General features: G+C 38.3%; 2 protein-coding genes across 2 annotated transcripts; one reads left to right on the forward strand and one right to left on the reverse strand.

The window, feature by feature from the left end:
• Positions 1-2,390: 2,390 nt before the first annotated feature.
• On the reverse strand, positions 2,391-16,826 carry tnni3k (TNNI3 interacting kinase). Its single transcript, XM_079468144.1, has 29 exons — positions 16,785-16,826; positions 16,513-16,624; positions 16,093-16,260; positions 15,928-16,020; positions 14,374-15,753; positions 13,483-13,591; positions 13,162-13,247; positions 12,483-12,580; positions 12,143-12,253; positions 11,858-11,956; positions 11,642-11,780; positions 11,356-11,500; positions 10,882-10,986; positions 10,620-10,714; positions 10,350-10,499; positions 9,988-10,074; positions 9,810-9,866; positions 9,391-9,483; positions 9,242-9,299; positions 8,979-9,173; positions 8,388-8,492; positions 8,160-8,212; positions 7,314-7,366; positions 6,921-7,053; positions 6,665-6,774; positions 5,552-5,611; positions 5,027-5,196; positions 3,835-3,914; positions 2,391-3,532 (listed from the first exon to the last, which is right to left on the reverse strand). The coding sequence occupies exons 1-29, from the start codon at positions 16,818-16,820 to the stop codon at positions 3,456-3,458; spliced, it is 4,257 nt and encodes a 1,418-aa protein (XP_079324270.1). The 5' UTR covers positions 16,821-16,826; the 3' UTR covers positions 2,391-3,455.
• A 750-nt stretch (positions 16,827-17,576) lies between these two features.
• lrriq3 (leucine-rich repeats and IQ motif containing 3) lies at positions 17,577-20,310 on the forward strand (the record flags this gene model as incomplete). The annotated part of the gene is made up of 7 exons (XM_079468145.1): positions 17,577-17,849; positions 17,936-18,256; positions 18,333-18,463; positions 18,531-18,627; positions 19,341-19,409; positions 19,483-19,597; positions 19,673-20,310. 7 exons carry the CDS (start codon positions 17,577-17,579, stop codon positions 20,308-20,310), a joined length of 1,644 nt encoding a protein of 547 aa, XP_079324271.1.
• Positions 20,311-20,801: the final 491 nt, after the last annotated feature.

Here is a 20,801-nt window from a genome sequence, read left to right on the forward strand (position 1 = left end):
CGAATATAAGGATGAAGACAAAATAGAGAGAGATGATAGAGAGGAGTCTGGTGAGGTTGAGCTTCAAGAAAATAAGGAGGATCAAGATATGAAGGCAGAGGATACAGAAAATGATAATGATGTAGAGAGAGAAAAAGTAGATGTTCATGAGGGACAGAATGAAAGTGAAGATGGAGAACAGGGTAGAAATGAGATTTCAGAAGAAGAAGAAAGGCCCAAGAGTGGTGAGATTCTAGAAGAAACTGAGAAAGTAAATGATGAAATGATAGAAAACAGAGAACAGGAGGTAAATGAAAATGAGGTGGAGGAAGGAAACAGAGATGAGATGGCTGAGCGAGAAGGTGAGAGTGTAACAGAAAACTTAAAATATGAGGAAGATAAATCAAAAAAAGGAGAAGATATAAATGAGATTTGTGAGAATTTAGAAGAGAAGGATGAAAAAAAGGAGGTCATTTCAGATGAAAACGTAACAGAAAAACCAGAAGACAACGTTTCTGAAAACCAAAATGAAGAATCGGTTTTACCGGAAGAACAAAATGAAATAGGTTCCAGGGCACCAGAAGATACGGAGCTCAAAGAAGAGGTGGATGAATCTCTTCCTTCTGGCAAGAATAATGACTTGTCCAGTGACGTAGATGCTGAAAATGGAGAGACAGAGAATGCCAGACAAGATAGTGTTGAGAAGCAAGAGGAAGAAGAGATGCAAGACAAACTAGAGGGTGATACAACTGCTGGTCTGGCTCAAGATGTTACAGATGATAGTGACGCAAAGCAAGAGATTAATGAAGATGTGAGAGAAGATGTTGAAGTTCAATCAGAGAAAGTGGTGGATGATAAATCTGTGACAGAAGAGGCTGATAAAGAATCCGAAACCTCTGCAAAAACATTCATAGAAAATATAGTCCCTGAGGAAATGGAGACGACCAACAAGATTCCAGAAGGTGATGACACAACAGAGGAACATGATGATGTTGAGAAAGAACCAAAAGATGCTGACACGAGAAGCAGAGATGCTCCTGAAGGGAAGGACAGTGAACCAGGGGAACTTTTGGAGAATTCTGCTAATGAAGAAGAAGATAGATCCGTGTCGCATTCTGTCAAATCTCAGCCTGTGGAGAACGTGTTCAAAAATGAAGAGAAGAGCCTGAGCATTGATTCAGAAGAGCCAGCCATTCGTCCAGCAGTTTTAGATAAAGCAGCTGGGGTTGATCTTGTGAGTAACTGGATTAACATTCACCAAGCCTCCAGATACTTTCAGACATTTATTGAACCTGACGATGAAATCAAAGAGAGCTCCATCTCAGATGAAACTGAGAAGGAACTTTACGGTGAAGTCTTAGATGCGACGGATATGCAAAGTACTGATGAAATTGCAACACCAGTACAGAGTGATCTCAATGAGAACACAGGGCATGATACTGTAGTCGGAAGTTTTATAACAGAGAAGAAACCTGAGGACTTAGAGGATAACATAACGCAAGAGGAAAAATTGAAGGAGGGTGGAGATAACAAAGGTCCTTTGGTCACTAAGTGGTCAAGACAGAGTCATGATGATGGTGAGATTGACAGACGAGAAGATTCCTCATTAAACAATGCCGTAATGGTGCAAGATCTTGCTTCTGAGTTGAGTCCAAACTCTCAAGAAGAATCAGAACAAAAGCAACAAACTACTACTGAAGAAATTCCACAGTTGTCCTCTGTATCTCAAACGGAGGAAACAATCGACAAAGAGATCCTGGACACTTCGGAACACAATGTGAAATCTGAGCATGAGTACATTGAACCGCAGAGTCCGGCAATAACAGTCATTACAGACCTCACCATAGTCAATAAATCTGAAAATGGGAGTCAAGATGATACCGCAAGCGTAGACGTCCGTTCCAGGCAGTCGGATGGAAACAGGAGAAGTCATTTCAAACAGAGTGTCGGCAATGACACGCTAAGCACTTTCTCACTAGACGACTCCAGGTTTTTTGGGCCTGCCGGATATCCCAGATTGACGACTGCTCACACGGAGAACAGTTACTAGTATGTACACAAAAGAGACAAACACATGAAAAATGTTGAAACCTTATGTTTTGTCTTAACAAATACAGAACACAGCAGCAATGAGAGTGTAGACTGTAGATCTGTATGTAAACCCATATTGACTCATATTGAACATAGCCTGAGATGCTGGAATGGCGTGATGAATGAATAAAACAAACTAACAAACAAACAAACAATTGACTCATATTGACTCCTGTGTGCTTATAGGAGGGAGGCTGTCAACAACACACTGAAAATAGAAACCACGTACACAGCACAAGATTTTTAATAATTCATGATTTAGAGCACTCCTGTTGGTCAGACGGTATTAGTAGAACATCAGACAAGTTGAAGGACAAGTTCATCCAAAAATCTGAATTTATTGACCCTCATCTTTATACAATTAGTTATAAGATATTTGCAAACAGTTCATGACCACCAAAGTAGGAAAATTGCTTTATAAATGACTTTGTTCTATTGAATACAAAAGAAGATATTTAGAAGAATTTAGGAAATTACAACAGTTCTGGGGCACTTTTGACTAACATTGTTATTTTTCCTACTATGGAAGTCAACGGTGGCCAAAAAACTTTCGGTTAGAACTCTTCCAAATATTCTCTGTGTTCATCAGAACAAAAAAATGTAAACAGATTTGTAACTCTAGGGTGAGTAAATGATGTCAGTATATTTATTTTTGGGTTACGTGTCCCTTGAAATATACAATTGACAACAACCTAACTTTAATGTGTGGTTGTACATTATAATGTGAATAAAATGGAAAATCTTATGAATAAGTTTCAAGGTGCTCTCGTCATTTTACACAGAATTATTTATTAGCCGCCACTACTTTGAACACATGGTTTAAAGATTCATTCCTTTTGATAAAAGGGAAAACGCTGAAATAGATTTGTCCGAGTTTTTGAGTTTACTTTAAAACAAAAAGCATGATATAAAAGCACTTGTTAAAACTGACTTTTCAAAATATCTTCAGACTTTTATATAAAAATTTTTTTTTTATCTAATATTATTGCACGATTATGTAAATATATTAACATCACACACATTGCCCTTAAAAAAAGAAATTACAAAGATAATAAAAAATCTATTATATAACTTGACCACGTCTGACTATATACTGTATGCGAAATCAATGCCTTTCTTAAAATAAAGATGCTACAAAAGATCTTTGACGCCATTCAGTCGAATGTTCTTGGAAGAACAATTTCTTTCTTTCCATTTTATAATCGAAATAACTTTTTACTCAAAAAGAAACATAAATATTCTGCGGATTGTAAATGTTTCTTATGGAACCATGCAGCCAAAATTAGTTCTTCTTTACCACCGCTTATCACCTTTGATTTTAATATTGTACATTATTGATCACCAGTTATATCTTGTATTTCATGTGCTTCTGAGAGCTGCTGCATCTAGTTGCTCTCTTCAAAACTTCCACTGCTGCTGCAGGAATGGAAACGCATGGTGCTCATGGGGTCTGACACATATCCTACGGGAACAGCATGGAACACAATGACTAACATGAAACACAGCCTCCCACGTTTTCCAGCATATGCCAAACACACACAAAGCTTTCTCGTCTTCACAAAGCTTGGACAACTTTAGCGTGCATGTTTGCATGCATCAAATCAACAATAATATTGTGATACTTTGATCTGATAAAATTAAAAATTACACAAATATTTTTAATTCTGAATGTTCTGAAGCACATTTACATGGTCCCCCCATGGAGTGCTTGCGTAACCAGAAATGAATCACACATTTTCTAATGAATTCCAGTCGGACACGAACCGTTTCTGTCAATGGGTGCGAATTGCATGTTCCTCCTCAGCTCATCCCGGGACAAACCCTGCGAGGATCTCTGGCCAGAACTGTAAAAAAACAGAACCTTTATTCACCAATGAGTGATTAGTATCGATTTACACTAAAGACCACATAACAAGCACGGTTGTCCTGCTATATGAAACTTTAATGATGCTAAATAGGATACACTCCTGTTTCTTTGTTGTTGTCATATCAGCTCAATGAGGCCTTGCAGGGTTAGTCCTGCTCAGTTGATCCTCTTTTATATTTGTTTTCGATTTAGTCATTCACGGCGTGACTTTCGTGAGATTTATGGCATGTGCCACCTAATGGCCTGCATTGCTAGATTTGGTCATGTTGCAAAGATTATGAGTCATTTGGACTCCAAAGTCTCTAGTTGTAATTTTCTCTCCAAGCGGTTTTGTTGACAGTTGCCAGGACCTCACCACTACACAACACAACACACGCATCCATCACCACCCATAAAGAATTAAGAGTGACCACCAGCAAAGGTTCTCGGTTTGAATGTCATGCAAGTTTCATCACATTTGCTTTCTTTTGTTTACACGTTCGTTTCCAAGCGACGGCTCTTTGTACTGCTGGACTCGGCACTGATGTACAGAAGTGTTGTGGATAAACTGCATGGCACTAACAAAACAAAAGAGCAAGATGACCGGACTCTTCCATTGATGCGTGGCTATGACGTAATGGCCAGTGATTCATTTCAATAAATATTTATTTAAAATGTTTAGATGATTATCTATATGCAGTTTATGATGACCGATGGGGAAGTGCTATGTGTGTGTAAATCATTCATAAACAAAAACTGCACCGTTATGCTGGCTATAATACAATCATATAATATAAATAATATAATATAATATAATTAATTACCCAATTAGTATTTAAAATATGGAATATATATATATTCCTTATTTTAACATATATATATATATAATCCCTGTCATGAGACAGAAGTCTCATTTCCATGTCTTGATTTTTTCCTAAATCATTACAATTGCTGACCCTTCATGTTCGTCTGTTTTGAAAACAGCTTGTTTACTTTGACAACATAGTGTTAAATTATTTGGAAAAAGTAGCGTTTTTATACATATGACTTTTACAACCAAAAGCAATGATATACAGTATTTGTGTACTATTGTGTGGACGGAGATTATACTTCTGGCTCCAAAATGCATAGGCCCGAGCATTCAGGGCGTATTCCAACTCGAAACGCGAGCGGAGGGCGGCCACGTGACTCCGTCCGGGACTTCCTCGTGCCGCGAGGCAGTCCGTGGAGAAAGAGGGAGACAAAGAACCACTGCTGTTGCCGGAGGCCGGGGACATCAGCTGGACGCAAAGAAACACAACAAATGTAACCGGAATGAAGTTAATGAATTAGTGGTTCTCAACAGGGGGTCCCAGATGACTTCCGCGGGGTCTCAAGAGGACCAATATTTAAAAATGAGACAAAATTTTCATTGAAATACAATAAATTAAAATCAAAAAACAGATATAGTTTATTATTTGGACATTTTTCCAGTTAACGTTTAGCTCTAAGATATTTTACTAGGAAGAAATTAGGTAGGGGGGGCTTTAAATAGGGTCGAATAAAATTGGTGGCCTTGGAGTCAAAAAGGTCGATAATGGTATAGATTAACCACACATTTTAAGTCATCCTCTTTGTAATGTGCACCTGACCTACCTCCACATTGCACAAGCATTCTTCCAGTTTGGCCACCACCTCAGAAAACTCAGGCCTTTCCTGTAACAGAGAATCAAACAGGATTTTTACAGATATGAATCTTTGGCTATCCAATCAACAGCTTAAAAGAAGAGCGCTGACTGATCGCTGCCCACGCACCATTAAAAGAGGAGGACTTCAAAAGACCAGATATAAGAGAGGTGGAACAATATCATTTTACATTCATAAGTTGAGGAGCTGCTGTGAGCTGAATATGTATTTCCTGTTTTTTTACCCCTTATGTAACTGTCTGTGTGGATCAATGACATTGAAAATTGTGTTTGAAGCTCTAAGAACATAGGTTTGATTCCCAAGGAACACACGTCCTGAAAAATAGGAACATTTTGTAGTGAACTGTGTGTCGCTTTGGATGCATCTGCCAAATGCATACATGTAAAGGTAATTTTTTGTCCATGTTTTTAGAAAATATGGACCTAGAATCAATGTGCACAGTTTTAGTAAACACCCGAGGGACCAGCGCTAAGAACATTGTAAGGTGGATGAACAGTTTGTGAGAAAGCATGTGGCAGGTTTGTTGAATAGAGACGTGGTAGTCAAGCAACTGGTTGCTAAAAAACAATAATGGAAACACAATTGTTCTGGGTAATCTTAGACTTATTTAAAACACAGATAGTTAACCCTTTAAGAGAATATTAAGCATTATTTTGGATTACAACTTTATCTTACAAAAATGTATCGGTTATTAACTGCATTTCATTTGTGCCACATTGCTTTTAAACATATTTGCACAACTCGATTATCACTTTATGACTGTGAAGTTATATGAAAATCCTTGTACAATGTTTAAAAGTCTGCAACAATACATATTATCATGAATACATAATATTCACATTTACATGTGTTTATTTGACAGACGCTGATGCATGTGGTGCATTTGGCTTGAAATGCATTGCTTGTGTTTTATTAATATATTTGTGTTCCCTGTAAATTGAACCCACAAAGTCCTGCTTCGAATGGACTGAGCTACAGGAAAATGCTACAAAATTTCTGTATTAAATGTTTCTAGTCAGATTTTTAGAGATGAATCGAGAGTACCAGACATGGCTCACTCACCTCTGGACACACATTCCAGCCTCTCATCAGCAATGATGAGACTGGTTTGGGAATCGAGTACCCAATCGGAGGCCGTACGTGATGATAGGCCATATCGGCAGCCGCAGAGGCTAAAAAACACAAATATGCCTTTTAATTTGAAATATTTACATTATAACTTTTCAACTTGCAGAACCCATTTACAGAGATGAATTATACACCAGAAGGTCAAAGGGCAGTAAGGGTTGGTCATTGTTGTCATTATTGGATGCATTGCCTGGTTTCAGATGTGCGAAGGGAATCTCCCCAGTGAGCAGCTCCCACAGGCAAAGGGCATAGCTGAACATGTCTGCTTTCACTGTGTACCGGGTACACTGGGTAAACACCTCCGGGGCCATCCAGCGAAGATTCTGCATAGGAGCAGGAGAGCAAAATGATGAACACCACTGAATGTGAGACTTACTTGAAGCTTGCTAACCCCAGAAGACATGGACACATCCCCTCCAGGGCCACCTTTACGTATTTAGTGACGTACGAGTGAGCCAAAGCCGCAATGTGAGCAGTATTTGTGCTGAGCGGATTCTATGCAGTTAACGTGTTACCTTTGCGAGGAGATCATTAACAAACGGAATTAAACCAAGTGCACAGATGCTGGAGATGGCAAACGTACCCCGGGCTGCTTGGTCATGTTGTCCTCGTCCATAGACAATAGGAAACGGGACTCTGCATAAAAGAACAAATACAGTTTCATATATTTGAACACTTCATAATAAATAGGCTATTCGTTGATTATTCAATTTATAAAACGTTATACAAATGCAATAGCTAAAAATAAGATCATTTACTATGTTCATCTTATTTTCCTGTACAAATTGTCATGTTAATAATTGAATAAATGAAAAAAGACATTTTAATCAAACCTGTATTGTTTCAGAATTTCGAAACAAAATCAAAAGTCACATATCAGAAGTCAATTGAACAACATAGCCTAGAGATGCGGTGAAAACTATCCAACATTAAGGAAATATGCAAAGGATGACTTCACATGAATATATTTCTTATAAAATAAATTAAACATTTTTATATTATTAAATAATAACAAATGCTGTTTAAATTGGTCGTATAGTGTTACCGTTTTCTACAAACTGAATAAAGCTGCAAAGAAGAGCCTGATAAAGATACAAGCTTGATTGGTGTCATGTTCGCCCAATTTAAATCTAGACTAAAGACGCATCTTTTCAGCCAAGCATTCACTTAATGCAACATATGCTAAATAAACCACCAGGAGATGCTGACATTAGATATTATTTACTAGAATAATTTAATTTATTATATAAAACACCATGTAGCGTGTTTTACCCTTTTTTGGGGGTTTTATTTTTCCCGTAAAGCTGCTTTGGAACAATGCAAATTGTGAAAAGCGCTATATAAATAAAGTTGAATTGAATTGAAAAGTTGAATTGAATGTTAAAGGTACAGTTCACCCAAGATTTTTCATGCGTGTGGCTTTTCTTACCTCCAAAATCGGCCACCACTGCATGTCCATCCTCATAGAGCAGAATATTATGGCTGTAAAGACATCACTGATGAATGGAAGTCAAAAACAGAACTCACAATACTATATTTCACTATTGCTGGCAGTGCTGTTAAATCAGGATAGTCAGACTAATACAATACTGATTATAAATGATTTATTGAACAAAGCGTGGTGATGATGATGAGGATGGGAATGTTGCTTGTTAACCTGTTGAGGTCTCGGTGGATGATTGGTTGGGTCAGATTGTGCAGATACTCCATTCCCTTGGCCACATCGATGGCGATGATGAGCTTGGACTGCAGATCGATGATCCTGGATGTTAAGACATCATTAAGCGAACACCGACTCCCCCAATGATCAATGCACACACCCATCATTCCAACTCAAACAGATCAATGAGACGATGGTCACCTGAAAACCCTGCATATGAGCACTGAGAGAAAACAGAGGCTTAGTGGGATTGATTTAGGTCTGAAGCAAACCCTGATGTCACGTCTAGGTGACCAGAGAACTAACGCTTTTTGTGTGTTTTCATTGAAAAGTGATGAATTAGAAATATTTGGTGATGTGACTTTAAAGGGAAAGTTAAATTATTTCATCATTCATTCACCCTCATGTCATTCCAAACCTGTATGACTTTGTTTCTTCTGCAGAACGCAAAAGATGTTTTGAAGAATGTTGCTAACCGAACAACATTGGCCCCCACTGAATTCCCTTATATTGACAAAACCACTGAGACATTTCTCAAAATATCTTCAGAAAAAAAAGAGTCAGCATTGACTCATGCGACGTTCTCACCTCTTCTGCTCGTGCAACAGCGAGAACAGAGATCCTCCGGACACATACTGCGTTACTATGGCGAACTGACTGGGGTCATCCAGACACGCCCCTACAAACTGGATGACGCATGGGTGGTTGAGACGACACAGGATAGAGACCTCCCGACAGAACATGTCAGTGTCCGACTTTGAGCAGTACGTGTTTGCACGATACCTGTGCAAAATAAATTCATTTTTAATGTGGAAAATCAGGACAAACCAGCGTTTCATGAACACTCCTACCGTTTAATTGCAACTATCTTATTGCGACACCTTCCTCTGTAGACTTTTCCAAAGGAGCCTGTGGGTGCAGAGATATTAAAGATTAAAAGGGGTCGATCGGCTATACGAAGACGTGTAGCCATAGGATCTTCTGTATTCAGTCGACATACCCGAACCAATAATCTCATTAAACTCCAGTTCTGAGAGTTGGAGGTGAAAATGTGATGGCAGGCTCGCTCGCAGCGAAAGCACATCTGCCTTCTCTATGGAGAAAAGATGGTGAACAGGGATTTGTTTTTATATCTTTACATGAAACTGTAATTATCTTTCATTTAGTTCATGTTAACATACGCCCAGCAGTCAAGAAAGATGGATTGTGTTATTTGCAAAGCCTGTGGCAGATACAAACTAACAGCTTAAACTGAAGCGATTAAACTGTGGGAGGATGTTTGGAGACAGTTTCTGACTCATTGAATCTCAGAGGATTATGGCGATTGTGGGTTGCTGTATTTTGGGACATTAAAAGAGTATCATAGCAACAGTGATTTTGTGAGACAGCTTTAAGCTCGTGTGTATGTGTGTGTGTTACCTTTAGTCATGCTTTTGATCTTTCCCAGGGGAGAGGGGACGGAAACGTAGGATCCATCTAGAAAACAGATTCGAAGAGTACTTTTTATTCAAACTTTCTCACATATTTACAACAGCAACAGAATTTATTTAGAGCAATGGTCTTCTGTGCCAAAGAAAATGGAGCGAATATCTCTTACCCCCTCCTGGCTGAGAATATTCATTGCAGGGTGAATCGTCCTGGGGTCTCTTGTAGTGTTTTAGCAAAGTAACAATGGCATCATGTCCTGGAAAGACACGTACATACACAATAAAAAAATTATTTGCTATAAACTGAATTTAAAATCGAAAGATATTTTGTAGAATGCTTGTAACCAAACAACATTGCCCCCCATTGACTTCAATTGTATGGACACTTAACCACCAGGACATTTCTTAAAATATTTTCTTTGTCCCACAGAAGAAGTCATATGCAGGTTTTCAAAGACATGATGACAACAAATGATGATAGATTTTTATTAACTAAACCATTAAAACGCATCTCAACTATATTTCTTCTAACCTTTCTCATAGGCCCACATTAAACACGTCTGTTCCTCTTTCTCCCCACTGGAACGGCTTGGATCGCAAGCCACCAGGTTCATATCTGCTCCATTGTCCAAAAGAAACTGGACCAGTCTGATGTGTCCGTGAAAACATGCGCTGTGTAGACCTGTCATTTCAAAGTCAGAAAGTCAACCACTCCAAAACGAAATATTGAAACTTCAAATCAATATTTAGTAGCTGATTTCACAAAAATAAGGAGTAAAGCAGATGGATGCTGTCATGTTACCCGTGTGTCCGTCTCGACCCTGATGGTTAATGCTCAAGGCATTCTGACTGAGCAGGTATTTCACCATTTCCAGGTTTTTTCCGTAGGTGCAGGCACTACAAAGACATTGAGGTCTTTGGTTAGTCCCGTTTTAATACCAGTTCATATTATAATCTCATCAACAAATCATATTAACCAGTCGAAGCACTACAACTTTCTATACTGTGTATGTCTATTAAACATATAATGTAGACAAAGGGCGGCACTATTTGTTTCACCTCACCTATGAAGCGCAGTCTCACTGAAGATGTTCTCCTTAGACAGACTCTCTGTGCCAGACAACTGAATAATCTCTTGAACCACTTCAAACTTTCCATTGTAGCAGGCCCTGGTGAGGAATAGAAGATTTACACCAAAAACTACTTTATACAGATTTTTAAAGGGACAGTTCACCCAAAATTAAAACTCAGACATAGTTTCTTTACCCTCAACCTTTTATTAACGTATCTTCTCTATTGGAAATCCAAGGGAGATGTTTAACAGATGTTCATGTAGCTGTTTTGATGAACAATGAATGACACTAGCAAATTATATGTTGTGTTTAGAGTTCAGTTTGGACGTTCTGCCAATTCCTTCATAGGTTTGCCTATTTGTTGTGTGCGTGTGTGTGAACTGGCCTTTTAATTTGCCTTCACTAGTTTGTTGAGTTTAACTGCCACCTTGTGTTGTGTTTGGATCACTTCTCAGGTGAACTCACAGGTGGAGAGGTGTGTCACCGTAGATGTTGACACAGTGCGGCTGTAGGTCAAAAGTGCCCTGTAGCAGGAAACAGACGATCTCTTGGTGTCCGAACCGAGCGCAGAAATGAAGTGGAACGTGGTCCTCGTTGTCTTGAGCATTGACTTTAGAAAAGAAACGGAAATACTTTTTTATAAACATATTTATTATATTATTTATTAATAATGTTTATTCAATCACAGTGAATGTAGTATTATGAAACACGTGTGGATATTTTATCTAAGGTACAGAAGACAAGCTCACACCATCCGTTTTGCTGCCGTCGTCCATCAGCAGTTTCACGATTCCCAAAAAGCCTTTAGCAGCAGCCAGATGAAGCGGCCGGTCCCCCACCTCTCCACTGGCATTCACATCAGCACCAAACTTCATCAGCAGCTTGCACACCTGTGCCAGACGTAAAGTAGAAAAATATCATGATTAAGGGTATACGCACATTTACGATGTAGGAAGAAAACATTGACCTGTTCGTGGCCGAAGTAAGCTGCAATGTGTAGAGGGGTGAAGAACACTGCATCTTGGACGTTGGCGTAAGCCCCGTGTTGCAAGAGAATATCAACGGCCTTATGGAAGAGCAGCAAAAACTATATTAGAAACAAATACAACTGGCATGATCTTTTCTATCATGATTAAGGCACTAAGTTTGTCAAATGTTAGTCAAGGTTTTGTGTTAAAACAAACATAATTTTATCTTTCTAACCCTTATGTTCCTTTCTGAATGACCTGCTTTTGTTCTTTCCATCACTCACCTCAAGATGGCCGGCCACCGTTGCTATATGCAGTGCAGTGAGTGCCCCGTACCCCACCTGCTGGATATCTGCACCCCCATGCAGAAGTGCAGTAACCAGTTCAGCATTATCCTACAGTACATAACAAAAATACATCCTGGTATAAACCTCTAGGAGATAGTAAAAGATGTGAACCATCTGACCAGGTATTTTAAAATTGGCAGATCGTATTCTCCATTATTATGGTTTTGTTATTTTTTTGCACTATTTTAGTTAAAATGACTAATTCCAAGGACAAAGTATTTGGGATTATTCACCAGAAGGACATACACCATCTTAAATAAATGAAGCCTTGATTGACCTTGTATGAAGCCAGATGCAGGGCAGTAAATCCATTCCTGGTGAGTCTTGATGGACGCAGACCTTTCAGCATAAGGGTCCTGATGTGAGCTTTATTCCCTGATACCAGAAACAGAAAAATGATGGAAGTACAATGACAGTGGAAAGTAATGCATCACGACAGATGCAAAGGAAAGCTTAACAGATACGTCTGTAAGATGTCTGCTAAAGATTTTGACATTTTTTAGATGTCCATATGACATCTGATAGTAAACGTCTCAGAGACGTATTGCGGATGAGCAAATGTAATTGGAGACATAAAATAGACGTCTTTCAGATGTATGTGTGCTGTCGGGGATTCAATATAAGTTTTTTTCTGAATTTATCATTTATACTGCACAATGCAACATGAGTTAAAAGCTCAAACAGAAAGCACTACAAATCAACACACAGTTGTGCAGCATATTCACTTTTTTTTTTTTTTTTGCCATTTCTGTCTATTTCTGTTCCACTATAAAAATGCGTTTGTGCACTGAACATTGTTAAAGGTTCTTAATGGAGCCATTCCAACCGATACAGAACCTCTTGGGAACCTTTATTTTGAAAAGTGTAATTCGTTTCGGATTTACAGTTGCATTTTTCTAATGGTATTTCATTGTGACTCAAAAATGAACCCTGTGCCAGCTAACCCTAGTCTTTACCTCCACATATGCAGCAGAGATGCAGCAGGGACAGTCCACCTTCCGCACGGTAATTCAGATTGACTTTATTAAACGCCTCCTCTGAGCTGTTACAGTTGAAAAAGAGAAAGTAGTCACAATATGCTCAGCTGTTTTCTTAACACGTTGTGATTCTGATCGTTATTAGTGGACTGCTTACAGATATTCAATCTACCTCACACTCTCTCATCATGACCAGTGTTTTATTTTGGCTGCACAAGCCTTGATCCTCATCTTCTGGAACGGTTTATACACTAATAATATTATAAAATCAGCCTGACAAAGCCGAAGTTTGGATCTCACCAGAAAGCATGTTTGAGCTCGGTAAACTCCTCATCTTTAATTCTCAAGTCCTCCTCCAGTCGCTCAACTATAACAGCGTATGACTCACTGACCTTCTTTTTCCACTCATCTACAGCAAATAAACATTGACACGCACAACAACACATAATACATACAGTGTAACCAAATATGACACACTGTACAGAACAAATCAGATTTTTTTATCTAGGATCAAAAAGACAGAAAATTGCTATATATCAACATTACTGTGAATATCATTGACCAAAGAAATCAAGCGGCTGATGTTTACCTGTACATGTTTGACTGGGTCTTGATTTGTAATTCCCCATTGCACTGGTTTGAACTTTTGTTCGTGGTTAGTTTGAGAAAAAAAGTGTCATGCAGCTGTAACACAACTCTAGAGCACAATAGAGAGGAGATATAAGATCGTGGCTCCCTTCTAAAAATACATCAGCCTGCGGAATGTGTGACAACAATGACAGCTGCCCTATCTGAAATGTACCCACTATAGTGTAAAGCCACGGTTGATTTCTCTATTCAGACAACAAGCACAAATTACGAGCGAAAAAATTGGGATTACATTTCAGAAACATACATTCTCATTTGAAATAAAGTCTCTCTCATGTTTAAAATGTTATTTATTATTTAATTACGGTCACATAGATGAGGCATGCTTTTTAATAACACTTTGTATTTCAGTTGGCTGACAATTAAAATCATGATTTTACATTTAGGCATTTGGCAGATGGTTTTTCCAAAGCGCTTTGAGCTATACATTTGGTCAGTGATTCTGACCCCTGAGATGGAACCCATGACCTTTGTGTCACTAACACAATGAGCAACATGAACTTGTTCCACCGTGATGAAGATAATTTCTCAAACAGACCTGTCATTTCTCCTTGAGAATATCTTGATGAAGTTCTTTCCTAAATTTCAGCATTTCCTTCAAGTTCTTGTTCTGCAGAGTTTCCTGCAGAGAGGTGAGAGTGGTATTGTGGGGTAGCGTGAATGTGGAACCACCATCAACTGTCCTTACCATCTCCAGCGACATCAAGAATGAATCCTTCAGATCTGAACACACTGGAAAAATACAGGTGTTCCACAAACTACACGGAGATATTTCTCCAGAGAACCTGACCTTCTCTGGAGACAACCCCCAGAGTCCCACACAGTCCTCCAGACTGACCTTAAACAAGCTCAATGCCTTCATATCGGCAGGGCTTTTCACTTTTCTCTTAAGGTCATCTTTAACACCAAAAAACACAGTTACAAAGCCTATTTTACCCTCCAGATTGACAGAGAGGGAATGCATGAATGTGTCGCTCGGCACCAAGAGACCTGAGCTAATCCAGCAGCCACTGATGATACATCTAGCACCGACTTTAACCTGAGCATCCAGCCTGGAGTATTCCACAACACTTCCCGGGGATACGGTGACACTTGGGTGTAGTACGCTGTGCATGACGCAAGCTCTTGTTTTCTCTGATGATTCAGAGGAACAGATACTGAAGGCCGCAGGGAGCAAGCCTAGTTCAGCTCGGAGACAGGGGTCAGTGGTGAAGTGGAACAAGTATTCCTCCGTCGTGCCGACGTGATAAAATTTTGAGTTGTTTAGCAGAATGACGTTAAGTTCTGTGCCCTTGAGATGATGGAAAATCTGTTGGCGGACCTCAACATGGCCGTCTTCCTTCTTTGTCAGGTTGGCTGTACTTTTGGTGTAATCCACAGTAGCTAATGGCCCCAAGGCTTGAAGGAAGTCCCCATAAGCATCGATTTCACAAGTCAGAGGTAAGATTTCGCTTAACAATGTCAGCAGTGTCTTAGCCGTTGCATAATCAAAATAATAGGTGCTGTCTGTGTAAACAAACTCTTCCCCATTTCTTAAGCACACTGCATTGGATCTGTGCATCTTCTCAATGCTTGGTTTGTGAAGAAATTGAGAGCAAGTTCTAAATTCCATGTCACAGATTCTGGGTTCTTTCGCTGGTTCAAGAACAAAAACTCCATGTGTGGTTCCGATAGACAGCGGTGAGGGGTGTGCTAAGGCGGTGAAACCTGACTTGTCAAACACAATGCTCTCGTGGTCAGGAATACTGTAGAGCTCAATGTCATCAGCACAGGTTACCAGAATCCCTGGTTGCATGTGTGAGGGAAAATCTACGTACATGGAAAGTTTGAGCTCCAGCATTTGATATAAAGGGTTTCCCAGAGGCAGGGCAGTGAAAATTTTACCCAGCGCACTGGCATTGGGCAAACGCTGACTGAATCCTCCTACAAATATAACATTGAATAGACCAATTAATATTTTGCATCTTTACAGCTAAACGTTCTACAATTATCTGTAGTCCTATGAGTCTGGCTCAATCATATTATCTTATTATATAGTATCATATAGTTCCTCAAACAATAACAAAAAGAAAAGATAAATATTTAAATATACTGTACCTGCATGTATGAGAATAATTTTAAATCCAGACAATGTCTTCCCATATTTATCATTTAGGCACTTTAGTGAATACAGTGTAGATCCTCCATTACCTGTTTAAACAGATGTGTTTTATATATTCACTAAACATATCCATGAAATATTATACAGTGTTTTTATCATACCTATCTTGAATCCTGGAGGATCTGCAAAAACATGGTAATTGATGGCAAGAGGTAGTTCTTTCCTCTCCAGTTTCTCAGTAATCTGAGTTTCATATGCAGATCTCTGGTCCTCATCCACTGCAGTAATGACCACAAGATCCCAGAATTCACCAGACTCAACTGGTTTACCTGTGGAGAAAAAAACCCGAATATTATTACGTTTTTTTTTTCAATAATACATTCTAGACAACACTATAAATAAAATTACCATACTAATAATACATTTTTTCATGTACTATGGTAGTTTCATCATTTTGTGGACAAGTTAGCAAGTAATGCCATGGTATTATTTGCTGTTCCTAAATAGCATATATGAATGAAGTAATCATTTCAGTACTACATATAACCATATCGTGTGAAACCCAAAAGGTGCAACTTTACCTCTCATTTTGTTGAACTTTTCAAGTTTTTCTTTAGTGGACTTTTCCAGATAGACATTTCCGCGGTCTTCCATGATGACCACCAGCCTTCGCAAGTCTATCCCGTCAAACCTCTAAATCAAATTACATACATTTGACCTTGTTTCTTTCACGTACTCGATTCGCTGACAAAGCAAATGTTATGAATAATAATTTTGGCACGTATCTGTGACAATGAACACCTACTTAACATGTTTTTAAAAGTTATTCAAACTGTCAGTATCAATATCTCACCTGATTGTTTATATGAGAACTTCCGGGTTCAGTCATGTGATCAAAAGCACGTATAAGCGTTCAGACGTCCAGCGACGCTGCGTCTCTGGCTGCGCAGCCTAATCGTAGTATGACAATAAAGTACCACGAGAAGGTAAAACGTTTGCTTTCGAATAGCTCTCGCGGTATTTTATATCACGCGAGTATTTTTACAATAATTATTGTACATATTAAATGTTTTAGACGAAACATTCAATACGTGGACATAAAATAAACGCTTATATTATTATTATACTTATATGATGTGAGTAAAGTTCTAAGAAAATATTCGGAGGTTTTAGTTTTTTTCCCAACAATTGTTTCCATAGCAACTTTTCTATTGAAATCTTACAGCCAACAATCAATTACAGTCGAGACCCAGGCACACAAACATGGTAAGAACAAACTCTGAAGCAGTTTGATTTGATTTGATTTTGAAATTATATTAATCAAATTACGTTTACATTTATTGTATTAACATACAGTTTGCAATTAATCTGTAGGCTATTAGAAAAAGTACAATACTCATGTAATGCCAATACTTATAAAAATGAGTCATGCTGTGTAGTAATGATTTTGGCAAAGTATACCATTGAAAGTTTAACTTCAAATATTAAATATTATGAGATTACATCACATTTGTATTGCTTTACTAGTAATAAAAGTTAAAACTATGATTAACGTATATGCCAACAAGCTAAGGGTGTTTGTGTGATATGAAAAATGTTCTCATCCTTTGTACTTCTGATTAAAACGGATGTGTATTAAAGAACAATGGATTCCCTGGAAGCTTACCGGACCTATTTAGTGAACTGCTCTCAGTCCTTAATACGGGATCATGGCTACTGGACATCAGAGGGTCAGAAGGGCAGGAGTCTTCAAGACATTGTAATGGTCAAACTGAGCCGCTTGCTTTTGAAGAATCTGGACCAGATCGGATCATGCAGATCACTTAGGATTTGCATCTTGGCTGACAACTTCCTGACCAGGATTGAAGCTGTGATGGAGTGCACACGCTTAGTTAAGTTAGATCTGAAAGGAAATCAGGTATTTAACTTATTCGTATAATATTTGGTCCCAAAATATTGGATTGTTTTTATTTAATGTGAAGAGATTTCAATCTTTCTTCTTAGATTGACCAGCTCCCTGACGGTTCATGCTGGAGTCATCTTAAAGAATTAAAACTCCTTTATCTCCATGACAACAACATGGCAAACTGGAATAATATTAATGGCTTGTCTGGCTGTTTAAACCTGACTGCATTAACTCTCTTTGATACTCCGCTCAGCTTAAAAAAGAACTACAGGCACTGCGTGGTCAACAACATATTGTCACTGAGGGCCCTGGACAACTTTGTTATCTCCGATGAGGAAATCATCCAGAACTGGTCCCTTCCCTTTCAATTTAAAGCAATGAACCCACACTTTCATGTCAATCTGTATTCATCAAAGCAGGTTGGTGCTCATTATTTCTACATTGGTCTGTATGTGTTTATGTCCAAGCTAAAGTTTAATGTTTGTTCCCGACCAGGACTCATTTGAAACAGAGATGAAAGGTGTGTATAAGGCATTCGCTGAGATCAACAGGATTCAGGCTTTATATTGCCCTACACTTATCATACAGCGCTGGATTCGAGGCCATTTAATTAGAAAATGTCTTGGGTATGTTTCTTTTTTACTGTTTACTTTTTTGTTCAATTATGAAGTATAAAATGTTTTTCATTGTCAGTCTTTGTAGTACAAATAAGGAAGGGCCTGAGAAAACAATAATTTCCACCCGAAACGGAAAGAAAATCATGGAAGAGATCACCAGTTACCGTCAGATGGTATGTATTTGTGTTATGCAGTTAGCTACATTTAACCGCGGAAAAAAATAACAGACCATTCCAAATTTTTATTTCAAATCAGCATTTCTAGATGAATTGTATTGCAGCCAAGCCTCCGGAGTGACATAAAGTCATCCATAAGCAATGTCAAAGACACATGAAAACTATTATAAAAATATATAAAAATTCCATCCAATTATTTCCTAAATACATATACAAATACTGTTGTATTGCTTAAAAGTGAATATGAAGTTGTTTGAATATTAACTTTTATGCAGTATTTGAGATCTTATTTTTACCTGTTTCTTTAGTTTTCATTTTCTGTATTCAATAGTTATTTTTTTTATTTGGTAAAAATATTGTTAGTAGTTCGCAGAAATGTAAAATTTGACCTTAACACATATGAATAGTAAATTATAAAATAAAAAATAGCTATAAATAAATAGTTGTTAATGGTTACTGGGTAGACCTGTAATCTTTCTTGAATTAAATATTTTATTTTTATCCTTAAAGGGACAGTTTACCCCAAGTCTGTAATCACACTCATTTGATCACCGTTTTGAGTAAACTTTTCATTAAAAAACAAGATTATTTTATCAGTATTTATTAACATTACTAATGTACGTACATAACAGACCTTTCATGTATACTGCTTATCTTTAATGCACTATGACTTTGCATTGTTTTGATGCAATGTGTTTCTTGAACTGCAGAAGACAGATGTACAGATCAAACCGCTGCACGTAAACTTAAATGGACTGATGCAAGATGGCGACTCAGAGGTAATATCACGTTTTTGAAAATAAACATTATATATTTATCTCAGATTCCTCTTACAGCATTATTTTTACTCAGGTTTCATGTAAGGCTACAAATGCTAATTCACATAACAGCAAGCTTGACAAGACTTCACCATACACCCCTCAACAAAGTTTGAAATATCAAGTCTACCTAAACACATGTGACCAAGGTAAAATAAAAAACTGCCAAATTACCTAATGATAGGACATTAAAGATTTGATTAATTTTGGCTTTGTACATCTAGCTGCCAGTGTGACTGATGAAGAAGTTGAGGAAAGAACATTTCATGTTGTGGGAATGAAGGTCCACCAGACTGTACTACCGAGTGACACAATACAAAACCGTAAAGCTGTGGCACAGGACATCCGTGAGACCATCAGCCACCTCCACACCAAGAGGCCCGGACCACCCCCGATACTACAGCCTCACTCACCTGCCATTACTTCAGCAAAGTATCTGATTAATCGCTGCCATGACAGCATCAGCTTTACCCCATTTGAACTCATTGAAAGAGGTCGTCGAGCACATGAGAAGGCTGAGATGCACAGGCACCTTGCCGAGAAGGTAACCGAGCGTCAGATTGACCGTGAGGTCGCCAAGGGGCACCGAAATGATCTTATGGCGGCTCGGAGGACAGAAGCACGCCTCCACCAGGACCAGGACCGGGTGGACATTGCGAAAGCTCTTACTTCACAGAAAGCCAGGAGGGAGCAGGACGTCCAGCAGACACGTTATAAACACACCCAGTTCTTGGAGGAGAAGACGCGGAGGATCCAAGGCCAGGAGATGGTTTGCAGCTTCAGCAGACAGCACAACTCAATAGCAAGGGTTGTTTTTAGATACAACACATGGAAACAAGGAAATCACCAATTGAACCTTTAACAAGCCAAGTCACAGAAGAACAATCAAGATGGAAATGTTACATGAAACTCTAAATATTATTGAAAATGACATTTGTGGTCACATCAAAACAACCTTATGGTGCCTTTAATGATGAAAAGACTTGATGGCCACAGACAAGTTGGAGTCACTTTTACAAAGACATCATTCATAGTGAATAACATTTAATAGGAATACATTTCACATTAAAGGGATAGTTAACCAAAAATGCTTAATTCTGTTATAATATACTCACCCTCGGGTTGTTTCAAACCTATATAAATGTATTTGTTCTGTTAAACGCCAAAAAAGATATTTGTAAGAATGTTAGCAATTTTCAGTTCTGTGACATCATCCACTACCATAGTAAAACATATTGTATATTTTGTTGTTCTGTTGAACACAAACAGTTCTGGGGCACCTTTTACTACCACTTAATTTTCTACTATGGCTCAATGATGTCACAGATTTGAGAATTGCTAACATTCTTCCAA

Source organism: Barbatula barbatula (assembly GCF_947034865.1).
Source record: "Barbatula barbatula genome assembly, chromosome: 11".
NCBI classification, from domain to species: Eukaryota; Metazoa; Chordata; class Actinopteri; order Cypriniformes; family Nemacheilidae; genus Barbatula; species Barbatula barbatula.

Excerpts from the sequence above, each read along its gene's own strand:
- tnni3k (XM_079468144.1), bottom strand. The coding sequence starts at position 16,820 with ATGACTGAACCCGGAAGTTCTCATATAAACAATCAG. Across the intron at positions 13,248-13,482 it reads GAGCTCAAACATGCTTTCTG|CTCAGAGGAGGCGTTTAATA; the intron begins GTGAGATCCAAA and ends CAACTGTAACAG. Across the intron at positions 11,501-11,641 it reads CGACGGCAGCAAAACGGATG|TCAATGCTCAAGACAACGAG; the intron begins GTGTGAGCTTGT and ends TCTTTTCTAAAG.